Raw genomic sequence first — 14,314 nt, 5'->3', positions numbered from 1 at the left:
TTTAGTTTTGCTTGTAAATATAGCTTCATTTGCTTCCAACTGAGCTAAGTCTGGCAATTTTATTTTTGGGAAGGTAATTCTCTCAAATTAGTTGGGGGTAGTTTCAACCTACCACAATGCACAACATGAGTGTTACACAGTTATTTTAAATAACTAAATAAAATACCTTTTGGTGGATTATTTCATTGTAACATTCTTAAAAAAAAAATGAGATTGCAGAGTGTTCTGTAGGTTAGCTCAGGAAAGACAGAATTCCAGAGCACTGCTGACCACTGGACTGTGGCAAAGGCAGAAAGTGGAACAATGGCTGTCATTACATATGGACTGAAAAGGAGCATGAGAAGCTGGAGCTGATGGTGCAAGGGAGGGTGCTGTGAGAAAGATACATCCTGAATTTAGCAGCTATAGTCTTCCTATTCTGGAAGGTTCAAAAACAGAAGCCAGGAAAGGTAAACAGAAAGCAATAACACTTAATAGAGACTATAAAATGGAAGTTGGAATTTTTACACTTGCAAATAGGTACTATGAACAGGATAGTCATAAATATGGAAAAAAAAAACCAAACACCAGAGCAGAATATTTGAGAAGATGGTTCGGATACTAAAAGGAACAGAGCGTGTGTGGCGAAGAGGTAGTTTCTCCCTGAGTAGGGAGAAATGTTCACCTGCGTCAGAGTAAAGGGATGAAAGAAACTGAGAAAAAAAACCTAAATTACATTTGCTTCTGATGAATCTGGTTTGACATGAGTGAGATACAGGGCAGGACAGAGACAAATATCCAAAGAGAAGCAGCAGGTACTGTCTGATGAAATGCCACCCATCAGAAGGCTTTCAACAGGAAAAGGAGAGAAGGGGAAGACAGCCCTGCACCATTTCCTTTATAGACAGAATAGAAGGAGGTGGGCACACTGCAACATGAAAAGGCTAGTTTGGTATAAGAAGAAATACAGAGATCTGCCAATAGTTAGCATGATGCTCTGTGTGACTTGTGCTACTTTGTGTGACTTACTGCTTTCATGACAGGCACTAACTCAATGAGAACCAGCTCAGAGACCCCTATGCAGCACTTCACTGTGTTAACACTGACAGCCCGTGTTTCAAGGAATAAGGTGAGGAGGCTGGCAAAGAATCAAGAAAAAAAAAGTATCACTAATTCAAATTAAGAAGACACAGAGAGAAGAGAGGACTAGTTTAACAAATGACTTCAAATGCAAGTAAGCAATAAGAAAAGATGAACACAAAATAAGGGTCTAACGACTTTTTGTGGAAGGAGACATCAGATACTCTGGTGAAAACCACTGCAGTGAATTTCAAGGTGTGTACACAGATGGGAGGAGAAAAGCAAGCAGCTGGTGCGGAGACCATCAACTTGGAGGTGACACAATAAAGACAACAGGAATAGCAAGTGCTTAGACAACTGAGATCTACAGGCAGTTATTTCTGGAAAATGAGGAAAGTTACTTGTATGGGGAATGAAGGAGAAAGAAAGGACTAAGAATAGATGAATAAAGATTGGCAAGCATATGAATAAGAGTGCATCTAAATAAGATTCCCTTACGGCCAACTAGGATGTCAAGTAAGGCAAGAACACAAACACAACCACAAAAGTCTTTTAGAATCAGGAGAGAGGGTGGAGATGAAGAAAGTGGGCAAGGATCCCAGCAAGGCACTCTGAAAGAGTTTTATGCAATTGCTCCAGTGGTTAATGCACTAGAAGAAGTAAAAAACAGCACAATGAACAGTTTATTTGCGTCTTTTGAAGGAGAAAGGGGTTCTGGGAGATTGCTGAAGTAATTTTGCATTTTATCAAGCAAAAAAACCATGCTAATACACAAGAACAGCTATCATGAAATAGTGCATTTGATTAATGTAAAAAAAAAAGAAAAAGAAAAATTTTGTTATTGAAGGAGTATCATCACCCAGAGAACAACACTGCTGTTGCAATCTCCTATCAGGACACAAAAGTTTTGAAAATTTGCACCTACAGGGCTGTATAATTTGCATCTAAAGCAATTAGGTTAAGCACATCCAACTACTTAGAATGAATATTTTCCAACAAGCACAGATACCAAGACTATCCTAGGTAACATTTACCTACACCCTTCAGATAATTTAGATTAATGTTTGAAAAAATAAACCCCCAAATATGGATGAGTCTGTGGGAGGTTCATGATCATATCTTAGGCATCAAATTAACACTGTGAAGAAAATTACCAGAAATAGGATGTGAAGGAACAAATACACATGATGATAGTAGGCAGAAAGATACTCACTGAATCCTCGTCTTGAATCATCTGAACTAAATTATCAAGTACTGGAGTGAGATTTCTGAGGGAAGAAAAGTTAGGAAGATGATGAAATCAGCAGCATCTCCTCATTCATTCTCTTGTTATTTAAAAGAAAGAAAAGCCTTACTTGGATTTCATGTTGTTAAAGTTTTTGCCTAACGCCAAGTGTCTTATCGATCGGTTTTTACTAAGCCAGACTACAAGGGTTGAGAGGTCAGATTCTAGGCCTGTAAAGAATCAGATTAGATTAAGAATTAAAATACATTTTCACAAAAGACCCAGAAAGGGTTCAATTAATAATGCTATATTCATTTAAATAATTGTATCAGTGTACTGATTTCTAAGATCTCTATAGAAATTTCCATTCTTCTGTTTTTAATCTTTTTTTTACTTTGCCTCTGCTCTTCTATGACAACAGACGCTGTCTCTAAAGCAAGCCCTTTAAATCTCCAACCTAATCAGCCATTGGAGGCACCACTCAGAAACACAGAGGAGAAACACAGTCCCTTATCCATAGTCCCATCACCCAAAGGTCGTTCCTCGCATTGTCAGGCAGAGTTTAAAGTTCCTTTGAGAATTCTGAAACCACGTTAATTGCTGCTTAGTCTTAGCAGAACTGTGCACCAACGTCTCAAAGTCTTAAAGTGCAAAAAAAGGCTAACATAACAGGCTATGAATAAAATGACCTGAAAAACAAGCCATATTTTATTCTAGTCCTGAGTACAAATAATAACTGACTGTAGTATTGTATTCCCAAACTAGTGGTGTATTTGAAGTCATTAGGTTACAATGACTTAGGACTCAGATCTGCAGGATACTTTAGATGTCAAATACCTCTATTTATTTATAGCCATCAATCTGTTCACATAATTGGCATGAGTCAGTAGCTCCCAAAGCTTTCCACTTGCCAATCCATCCCACTTTGTTGGGCATACAACTGTACTAGGAATCTCTCTCTGAATTACTTCCACATTTGGCTGTTAGAGAGGCAGACTCAGCAGTGAATTCTTCCATTTACAATTTGGGTTTGCAAGATGAGAACCCAGCTGGTATTCCCAGCTATGAAGCACTGCCTCCAAAGCAGGAACAGTCCAGGACTTTTCCAAAGACTAAGAATTCACTGCCGTGAAGCTGGTTGCCTGTTTGCTCCAAATTTCCCTCTCTTGCTTCTTTAGTATCAAGACCTCGCCCTCATTCTGTATCTGGCCTTTCCCTGTCTTCTTGCACCACATTTCTCATTTAGCTTCTCATCCTGTTGTACTTAAACCCACTTGCCTCTACATCTAATAAGATGCTGCCATCAATTTATTCTGCTGTGTTGCATTTATCTCAAACAGTATAAATTTCTGAGGGTACACTTGGTCCATAAACCTTTCTTATCAACTTAATAGCAGTAAGAGTTCTTGATCTGAGACATCTGCGTAATCAATATGGTCAGTGATCATGAAGCAAGAATGAACATCTTTGATTACACTGTGAGCTGAAATAAAATGCCTTTCTCAGATTCTGGACTTGCATGTCTCTCTGATTCCTGTTCTGGGTACTTACCATTGTCTGAGATATCTAGGCTGGTGATATTGTGTATTTCTGCTATGCAGCCTTCCAAGACTTGCGCACCTCCCGATCTTAACTAGAGACAAAACATGATCCATTTTTGCAAACTAGTTATGATTTCAAGATCACACAGAAAACAGTGGTAGGAGCTTTGGGTATACAGAAGGCACTACCAGCAGCAAAATCAGCAGCAACAGAAGTAGCTACAGACATCAACATGACAGCCTATGCACACATTCCTACTGCTGCCATCCTTCATTCTCACTCCTTATGTATCAATGAAAAAATGGGAGACGCTTTCTCTTGAAACTACTGCTCAGCAGTTAAATCAGGGAAGGATTTAAATGGTGCAGACACAACAAATTATTTAGCAATTGTGTCAGGCAATGACTGCAGGACTTCGGTACAGGACATTTACAGCAGCCAGTGAGAAACAAGAAATAAACTAAGCCTAGCCTATAAGCATGCAACACCCTTGAATTCCACTTCAGTGAGCATCCTCCTTTCAGCTCTTAGCACAACGCTAAGGTGCCTAAGCCAAAGATGAGTAGCAAATTAACAAAACCAACTTCTCTCACTGACAAGAAAAATTTAAATCTAGTGGCCAAATGGCCATGAGAGACCATCAACAAGAGAAATCAGGAACATACTTTATTCTTTATTTTAAAAATAGGCATAAAAGATAAAACCAGCAAAAATAACAAAAACATCTAAACGAAAATTATCAATTATGACATTGTCACATTAAGATAAATGTCTGTATTTAATGGGAAAAAAATGAAACAGCCTAGAGGAAAACATCAACATTAAGAATTAAAGTTATCAAGATGTAGGAACTTACTTATTTAATGCTACTGATCCAAACAATGCAACTTTTAAAAAATTATTATTTATTTTGAATAAGCAAAAAAAGTTTGCTTATTTCTTGCAGCTATGCAAACTATATGAAGTGCATTTCACTTTAGGAAGATCTCCCAGAAAGACTTAAGGAAAAGAGGGGAAAAGGTCTACAAAAACTGAATTTTTGTGTTTTCTGGTTTTGTTTTCCTTGTTTCAAACACCAAATAGCCTTTACACCACCTGTGCATAAAAATGAGTAGCATTTTACTTAGTTGACTTACTTAGGCACATATCCTGAATCAACTTGCTGCTATTTCTGTGAATAGCCTCTTTTATCTTATCCTATAACTACGGAAGCCCAAATGTCTTCAGAAGTATTTTTTCAATAAAAGACTTGATTTGGCACTTTTTAGAAAGTTTGACATATGCCATGGGTTGACAAGCGGGTCAACAAGTTGGCCTGAGCATTTAAAGAGCAGTGGTGGTCAAAGACCACATGTGGTGATGTAACACAGAATGTAAGGAACCTTTCCTCCTTTGCATAAAACAGTCTACCTGTCTTCACTCTACCCTCTCAAGAAGTGGTCAGATTAAAATCTGTATTTGGGCAAAAAAATGGTGCAATTTAACTCAACTGAAATTTTGTTAGAGCATTTGTAGTTTTTGCTGTATGCATGCCAGTAAGATTCAGTTTTGCTCTGTGCTGCACACTCAGCATGGCCCACCACAGGACAACCATTTTACAGAGTGTGGTATCTATTATTGTAGAATCTATGGAACCAGCACACGCAGTCTTGGAAGGGTTGTTGGTTTTCTGTCTCTCCTATGAAGAGAAACCGAGAGACCTGGGGTTGTTTAGTCTTGAGAGGAGGTTGAGAGGGGATTTTATTAATGTCCATAAATATCTGAGGGGTGGGTGCCAAGATGAAGGTGATGGTCTCTTTTCGGTGGTGCCCAATAATAAGACAAGGAACAATGGGTACAAACTAGAACATGTGAGGTTCCACTTCAACATGAGGAGACACTTCTTTACAGTGAGGGTGACAGAGCACTGGAACAGGCTGCTCAGAGAGGCTGTGGGATCTCCTTCCCTGGAGATACTCAAAACACACCTGGATGCATTCCTGTGCAGCCTGCCCTAGGTGATCCTGCTTTGGCAGGGGGGGTTGGACCTAGATGATCTCTAGAGGTCCCTTCCAACCCATAACACTCTGTGATTCTGTGATTATACTCACAACAGAATCCAAATGCTTATGCTATGTATATTTTGAGGGTTGAAGTGGACAATTTTTCAGGAGCAGCTTTCAACCTTGTACTGATAATTGTAACTCAAATTCTTAAATACACAAAGATTTCATGTGCACAAATTGTGATATCTATTTAATCTGAAAGTGATGAAAACGTCTTGACTTTTAGGATCAAAATGCATTGCAACTATATTAAAATAATATTTAATACTTTTAAAAGCAGAGATTAATTGAAGGGCTATTTGTCAACATGGACAGTGATAATGAAAAAAAAACAAAACATCTGCAGTGTCTCCTACATGACATACTTCTGAGAGATACAAAATAGAAGCTCTTTTTCGGAAAATGAGGAACAACCCTCAAGTGTGTTCAATGAGATACCAATATGGGAAGGATAAACAAAGCTGCTTACTGCTTTAATAATTAAGGTAAACCATGGAGGATACTTACACAGTGACCAAGCTAAGGGAAGCAGAAGGGAAAAGAGTGAAATACATCAGCACTGAGCAGGTAGAAATAAAAAAAAGTAGTTTTCATAGTAAAAATCATCATCATAATAAAAAACAACTGAACAATATAAAATGATTAAGCTTAGGTTTAATATACCAGAAATTATGGGTGCAAATGAAAAGTGGTGGGAGAGGGAAGGAACAGAGAGATTTATCCTTCCAGAATTGAGCACAGCTTGCCTGATGCAGGAAAATGAGGGTCAAAGCTGAGGCATCAGCTTTCTAAGCCTTCTAACAAGCATGTGCTTGTAGGAACTGGTTGTAGGGCAGGTTGCTGGCTCCAAGCTTCCCATAGCTCTGTTTCTGGGTACAGATTAGCCTGCCCAGCTCAGAGGGCCAGGGAGAGGTGGAGCAAGACCTTAAAGTGCTAGCTCCAGTTAGAGTACTCCCAGATCCTGACACTTAAGTCCCTTCATGGTGGAAGCGTAACTACTTTCCAAAGCACATGAGAAGGGATAAAGCTCAGTGATGTGAAAAAATGTTAAGGGAAGGATCTAAGGAAGTGCTGTCAGTGTGGAGAAACCAGCTATGGGAATGCAACCCTGAGTTGGGCACAATTCCCCCCTTCCTTTCTGTCATTAGAGTCAGCCATGACCATATGTGCTTTGGTGTCCAATAAAGCTAATCACCCCTCAAAGGGCTGCTCCATATCCCATTCCAAGGGTTAGTTAATGAAAGGGCAATGTTTTCCCTCCTGTCAGTCCTTGATGATTTACATGCTAATTTTAACTCTCATTACTTATGTTTGTGTTTTATTGATTTATTCATTTAAGGTCATGATTACAGGACTTTATTTTTGTTACTTCAATCACTCCTCCTTTTTTCCTCCCCCTCTCTCAAAGAGAAATTATCATCTGTCTGATCTCTCTACTCAGAAGTCCGAAACATGTGTACTTGACTTGAAAGCTTTTTTATTTGGAATTTGCATGTAGTGCTCTTCAAAGTAATACCATTTTTTATGAGTATAAAATATCAAAACCAAACTCTGAAATGCATTCACAATGATATTCTTTTTCTTCGTAAGGAAATTTGTGCACATTCCAAAAGCAATCAATCACAAACCTAAGGCAAGGATTACTGCACTTCAACACGTTCATCAAATTTCATGTTTTCTACTTACATTGCATTTGAAAGTAATTTCTAGAACAGTTAATAGTCAGATGATGGAAAGGTCTGCTTAACAAGTGAGTGGGGTTTTTGAGCTTATAAAGGAAGTTAGAGAAGGCCTGAGCCAAACCAAGCTGGTTCATGTCATTTTTTGCAAGAGTCCACTAAGTGGTTCTCTATGTAACTTTGCCTCACTGGCTCCACCAGGGTCATAGCTGACCTTCTGTCACAAGCTGCAGCCACACAGCTACCATCCTGCAAGAATATGGCCAATCCTGAGTGCACAAAGTGCACAGGAAAACATAGAGAAGCAAGAGGAAACAAGATAAAGCAAATCAAGGTGTCACAAATGTTTTTATTTATTCTTGAGGTATTTAAAACCACTTGCCTCTTATGTTAATGACATGCTTCAATCAAATTTTAGCAAAGTTCTCTATTGGTCTGAACTAATTGATTAAGAAAGTAGAATTTCTCTTAAGGTTAAAAAGCAAATCTGCAGAAGTGGAAACATGTCTCTGGTTCTGAAGACAACCAAACCTCAGATGGGCCTTTAGGCCATGCAGCTTCCTGCAGCCCACTCAGATTTGGACACCTTGGAAAGTCTTGTTGCAGGGTCCTGAGTAATCACAGCACCAGAAAAGAGAAGCTGCCAAGCAGCAGAAGCTACCAAGCATCTGGAACAGAAACACTGCAAGAAGGGTTTTGCCAAGCAGTTGCCTTGAACCTCTGTACTCATTTTTTAGGATGCTGTAAAACACAGCAGCTGATTTTTACCATAATTGCTTCTCTCAGTTCTACCTTTCCCACAACGCTTTACTATAGAGGAAGAGTATCTCTCCCAATGGATTTCACAGGAACTCAAACTCCACATCACTGCATTTTTTGTACACATCCTGATAAATATTCCTTACCTCACAGCTACTGAGATCTAAAGACACCTCCTTCAGATTGTGATTGCAAGCCAGGCCTAATAAAAGCGCTCTGAAAAAGATCAATTTTAGAACCATTTAAAAAAAATAAAAAGAAATAAAAGAAAAAAGGCAGCTTTACATCATCACCTAATTGATCACAGGTTAACACACCTATAATTCAAAGAACCATTCAAAACAACCACACCAGCTGAGCAGTTATTGCTTAAATGATAATGGCAGCAGAAACCTGCCACACTTAGAGCACTCCAACAGCGTTAGAAACCACAGGGATGCAAGGCTAATAAATAAACTGCAAAGCTAATGCTACATCAACATTAATTAAATTCATCACAGATGAATCTTCTTCAGTATTTGTCTTCAAAAAGCATCAAATGATTACAAAAGGAGCGTTCTGTTGTATGACCCTAACTCTGATTTTCAACTTCAGGAAAAAATTAGTTTTTTTCATCTGTGCGAGATGCAGCAGAACCAGCCACTTCAACCAGGCACAGTGCCTCTAACACTCAAATGCTGGATCATGTTCAAGTATCACACAATTCTTCCCTTTTGCAACCCAATAAATATTTACAGATTCCAAAATGATATTCCCAGACAATGGTATCCTTTGTCTTTAGACACAAAGGCAGAGAAGTATAGCAATGACTGATGATGTCTTTCATAAATTGACCTTTAAAGCCTTACAGAAGTTTGTTCTCACATATAAAAGTTAGTGTTAGTATGACATTTGCATTAATACTATCAGATCAGAAAGCACAACAGCGCATGTCTTAGGAAGCAAACACAATGTGGGTATACCTTCAAGCATCTTTAGAATAGATGCTGCTTTGAATTAGTAATTGAACAGAGAAACAGAAGGACTTCCTTCCCAAACTTCGTTTCAGCCAAAAGCAACACAACAGAACCCAACCCAAATTACTGGTGCATGGAGATTAAAACCAAATCATTTTGCTGAGCCATTTGCCTACATACTTGCTATGCAAGTGGTGTGTAAAAGCCATATATAAAATGTGCACACCCTGGGAGAGGTTTTTCATTTAAACACATTTAAATCTGCCTTGCAGATATAACTCTTAATCAGACCTTTGCTCTCAAAAAAAGGCAACTATCTTGTGCTTATTTACTTCTTAAGCTATTTATATACAGACCGTAAAAAACAAACAAACAAAACAAAATCACCAAAAAACCAAACACAAAATCTCTGCAACAGTTTTTATTAACTTTTAGACACTCCTTGTCTATGTTACCTTCCCAAAATGCTTTCATTCAAAGTTGACCTGACTGCTGCTAACTTTGCAAAGAACTTCCTAAACATTTTGAGGCAACATAAAAAATACAGTGCAACCACAGAAGAATGTAGATTAAATAAAGAGATACAGTGCTGCTTCAAACTGATTCTCTTCACAGGAACTAAAAAGGCTTGGTTTTGTCCCAGCCTCTTTCCTATAAACTCATCTTAAGAAAATCTCATGATTTCTTCATTTTTTGTCATGAAAAATCACCAGCATTCAAAGGCACAAAAGGCTGACATAATTGTACTTAGCTGCTGTCACACATATGGCAAGATGTGGAAAGGTCTTGTCAACTGTGCTCCATGTAAAATGCAAAAACTGGCCTTGTAATTAGCATTTACATGAGAAGCATATCAGAAACTTGTCTTGTTTTAGCACTGACAGATCAAAATACAATTTTTGGCAATGTCTGTAAATGAACAAAACTGCCAACATCTAGTTAAACAAGAAAAAGAAATGAACAAAAATGCTAACATACACTTAAACGAGGAAAAAAAAAGAGCACAAACTGACTCAACTCAGTTAAAAAAACAGAAAAAAACAAATAAGAGATAAATTTGAAAAAATAAAGGAAGGAAAACAAAAAGGATGGGAAAAAAACCCCAAAGAGTGAGTTGCGATGGAACATTAATGATATTCACTAGGTACAAGAACTAAAAGCATCCTTTCTCCACCAATTATGTGGCATCCTGTGCTGGTTTGGGGCCAGACAGATCGTCTCTTGCCCCGAAAGGGACAAAAGAGTGAGACTCACACAAATGGATTGGAGAGTGATGGAAAGTTTAAATGGAAAAAAGCAATTGGTGAAGCTACAGAGAACTACAAACCACAAAGCATAGTGACAAAGAGTATCCCAAAGCGTACAGAACCCCTCACAGAATTCCCAGAGGCTTCCCAATCCTTCCCTTCTTCCCACCTGAGGGTAAACCCAAACCCCCCAGGGCTCTTTCTTCCCCCTCCCGCTGCGAGGCAAGTCTCAGGCTGGACAGGTCTGAGACTGCCCCCCCTCCATTCTCCTCCTGGCATTAGGCCTAGACAGGCCTAAGAGGCCTTGAGGACACTCCCCCAGCATTACCCAATAAGAGAGGACATCTCCCAGGGGAGCAGAGAGGGAAGAAAGAGGAAGAGAATGACTTTGCAGATGGCCTTATAGGGTGCAGGACTTATGGGTAGAAATACATCGTTTCCTGTGTCCACCCCTCTGGGTGGGCACCCAGGACACCAGAGGTGTATCTCATGCGGCAGTGGCAGGGGGCACCCAGCCTAAACTGCCACACATCCTCACAGAGGATCTTTATTAGCAAACTTCTTCCCCAAAAGAGAGAAAGAGAGAGAGACTATTTACAAAGGTCTGTAGTGACAGGATGAGAGGCTTCAAACTAGAGAAGAGCAGATTTAGATTGGATTTTAGAAATAAGTTCTTTACCATGAGGGTAGTAGAACACTGGAACAGGTTGTACAGGGAGGTGGTTGTGGCCCCATCCCTAGAGATATTCAAGGTGAGGCATGACAGAGCTCTGGGCAACCTGATCTATTTGAGGATGTCCCTGCTTACTGCAGTGGGGGTTGGACTAGACGACCTTTAGAGGTCCCTTCCAACCCAGACCATTCTGTGGTTCTGTGTAATTCTGTGAAAGACTTGACATACATTAAAAAAATCCACCACTGTGCAAGCAAAATCATCTCCTCAGCTGGCTGCACTGATTAAGCAGTGTCTTTAAACTCGCTGAGTTAGCATATACAATTAAACACACCATGACTGTTGATCTAAAGGAAGTTGATAAGAAAGAAATCAAATGACAATTAATCAAGGCAATTTGGGACTCAAGCTGTCAGGTATCTGCATGTTTTCTGTATTTTTTTTCTGTATGCAGGCTTGATCTTGAATCACACATCCATGAACCAACAATGGTTCATGGACACAATCCAGGATGTTCTCCTTTATTATAGGACAACTTCAAGGCCCACAGTTTGAATAACTTTTTGACATACACTGATGGAAGATGCCAAAGAAGTACTATCAATTGTACTCTGTAATTTTTATTTTTCCTTCTAGAAACCATCTCTTGTGCTATTGCAATCTTGCCAATGACAAATTAGACTGTCTGAAAAAAAGGTGTTTCTGTCTTCTTGTCTTTAACAAATCCTAAGATCTTGATTGTTCTGTGGAAGTTTTGCAATTTCTTGCCATAAAGACCAAAATGCTAAGCAGCTGCATCAGGATATAGCACATCCTCAGATCTTTCAACACCAGATTTTTGAAGTGTATTAGTGAAGCCACAGAGTTTGAGAGGGAAAGGAAGGTCTACTGCATATCATAGCTCTCTGTGCTGTTGTGAAATACACTTGGCTCAGACTGAAGGAAACCACAGGTCAGAGAAAAAGCACAAGAAAACTACTAAAAAGTACTAAGAGCTCTGTCCTACCTCTTAGGGCTGCCATCAGAACAAAACCAAAGAAGCCCATGCTGAAATGCTAGCCAGCTGAAAGTAGCATGGATGCTGAGATAACTCATGTCCAGGTGGACATTGGACAGATACTTTCTGGAGCTCTCTGTACTCATCAAAGATTTCTGCTCTCAGCTCATTCTATGCTACCCATCACTGCCTCTCTACTTCCACCAACACCAGTCATACAAGCAACTCCCTCTAACTCAGTTCAGTCAAATTGTGCCAGATTAGCTTAAACATCATCAACAGAGCAGGGTTTTGCTAATACAGATCATTTTGGCTGAAAAGGACTAGTAAGATCCCATTTGCTGTACAGCTGGCAGATCATGGGGTCATAAGTGTTAGCAATAAATTAATATAGTGATATTTTCTATGAGTACAGACAACTATAGAGCACTCACCTGCCAAAACTTCTCACAACATGTCAAGGAAAAGAACTAAATATGAACCTTAGGTTTCTCACCTTTCCTAATCTGTGTAGGCATGTTCACTATCTCACAGCATTCTTTCATGACTGTAGCACTGAAAAGATTGTCTTATGCATTAGACACATACATACCCTCTTCTTTTGCTTTGTTAAATACAGCTCCCTGGTGCCCTCCACCATAGAATCAAAAGCCCTAAATTAATCAGTATCAACCAATGTGTTTCTCAGTGATCACCTTCTGTTTGAACACAGATCTGTACCAGACCTTCCAAACCCTAGCAAAGCCTAATGAAGCAAGACAGTAACCAAGAGCATCACACCAAACAGAAAGAGAAAAAGCGATGGGCTCCCTTAGGTGAATATTGATTTCAGTTAAGTGATCTTTCTTAAGCTTGATATTGTATTATCCTCTCCAATGCCAACTTGCATTAAGAAAAAGTGTCCCAAATCAACATACATAACTCTTTCCTGCATGGCACTTCCCTCTTTTATCTTCCTTAGTTTCCTCCAGATTCTATCAAAAGCTTTCCATCTGGTACACATTAACTGCTCTTTTTCCCACATCTGTGATTTTGCAATCAACTCCCTTTCATTATCTGCTGCCCACTTCCCTTCCCTGTTCTCCCTCAGGAGGCAAGCTCCCAACCACACAAGTATACATACAAGAACATACGTATCTGTATCTGTGTCCAGATTAGGATTTTGCAGGAGTGTTCCCAAACTAGTTAGTGAACAAGTCCAGATGTCCAGTACAGATAGGGTTATGTATGTTTTAATGAACATTAGTTACCAAGTTGACACTCTGGAAAGAGCCTTTTCTTTATTTTAACCTAATACACAAAAGGATTCTGCCAAAATCACAGAATGATCTATCTAGATTAGACCTATCTATCTAGATAAACTTACCTTTCAAAACAGTTCAAAACTGCACATGAAAAGAAGGGTGTTCCACAGCCTGCATTACAATCTGTACCACCAGAACCCATTAGCCATAGCATGGGTGACATACAGCAAAGAGATGCATTACACTTAGAATTCCTAGAAGTTGCTGCCATCATCTCTCCCCCTAACATGAAGGCCAAGCTCTGTGCAATAGGTCTCTCCTCCCAGGCATTGCAAGATGTTCAGTTTCATAATGGCTGATGGAATATCGCAGCCTCAAAGGAATGGTTCATTATCCCATTCTACTGTGAAGCAAACAGTTTTGCTTGTAAGCCACAAAGTAAGAAATACATCACACACACACAAAAAAAATGTCAGTGGAAGCTAACCAGCTGTGACATTCTCACAGAAATAAATAGGATTAATACTCTCAACTGCGAGATGGAAACAACATTTCTGAATGTGTGATCAATATCAGTAAGGCACAATGGAAAAGCGAAACAAAACAAAAATCCTAAAAATCTTTTCCCCTCACTCACATAACAACAATGCAAAGCAGGTTTCAGGCAATAAGAGGAAATTAAATTAAATTCTTACTTTAGAGGCTCAGGAGGGAGTTTAGTTCCCGAAAGATTAATCTGCATCAAAGCAAGTGAGCTGCTGAAAAACTGCTTGAAGGAGGGAGGGACTTCTTTTCCTTTTCTGTAAGTAAATAAAATTCATTAAGAAGCAGCATCTAGACACTCCTCGTTCCAACAAATAGTGAATGTAAGCCATCAGAACTGTAATG

The 14,314-nt window shown here is 39.2% G+C and overlaps 1 protein-coding gene across 1 annotated transcript in view; it reads right to left on the bottom strand.

The window, feature by feature from the left end:
• Positions 1–14,314, bottom strand: part of CARMIL1 (capping protein regulator and myosin 1 linker 1) — a 118,255-nt gene that overhangs the window by 65,231 nt on the left and 38,710 nt on the right. The window contains exons 15-20 of the mRNA XM_054381614.1: positions 14,122–14,226; positions 8,456–8,525; positions 6,379–6,390; positions 3,836–3,917; positions 2,415–2,514; positions 2,273–2,327 (exon numbers count right to left, since the gene is read on the bottom strand). Of these exons, the coding sequence (XP_054237589.1) occupies positions 2,273–2,327; positions 2,415–2,514; positions 3,836–3,917; positions 6,379–6,390; positions 8,456–8,525; positions 14,122–14,226 (424 nt within the window). The remainder of the gene's footprint in view (positions 1–2,272; positions 2,328–2,414; positions 2,515–3,835; positions 3,918–6,378; positions 6,391–8,455; positions 8,526–14,121; positions 14,227–14,314) is intronic.

Source organism: Indicator indicator, chromosome 6 (genome assembly GCF_027791375.1).
Source record: "Indicator indicator isolate 239-I01 chromosome 6, UM_Iind_1.1, whole genome shotgun sequence".
Taxonomy (NCBI): Eukaryota; Metazoa; Chordata; class Aves; order Piciformes; family Indicatoridae; genus Indicator; species Indicator indicator.
The sequence above is the reverse complement of the archived record's forward strand: the minus strand, read 5'-3'. Positions and strand labels throughout refer to the sequence as shown.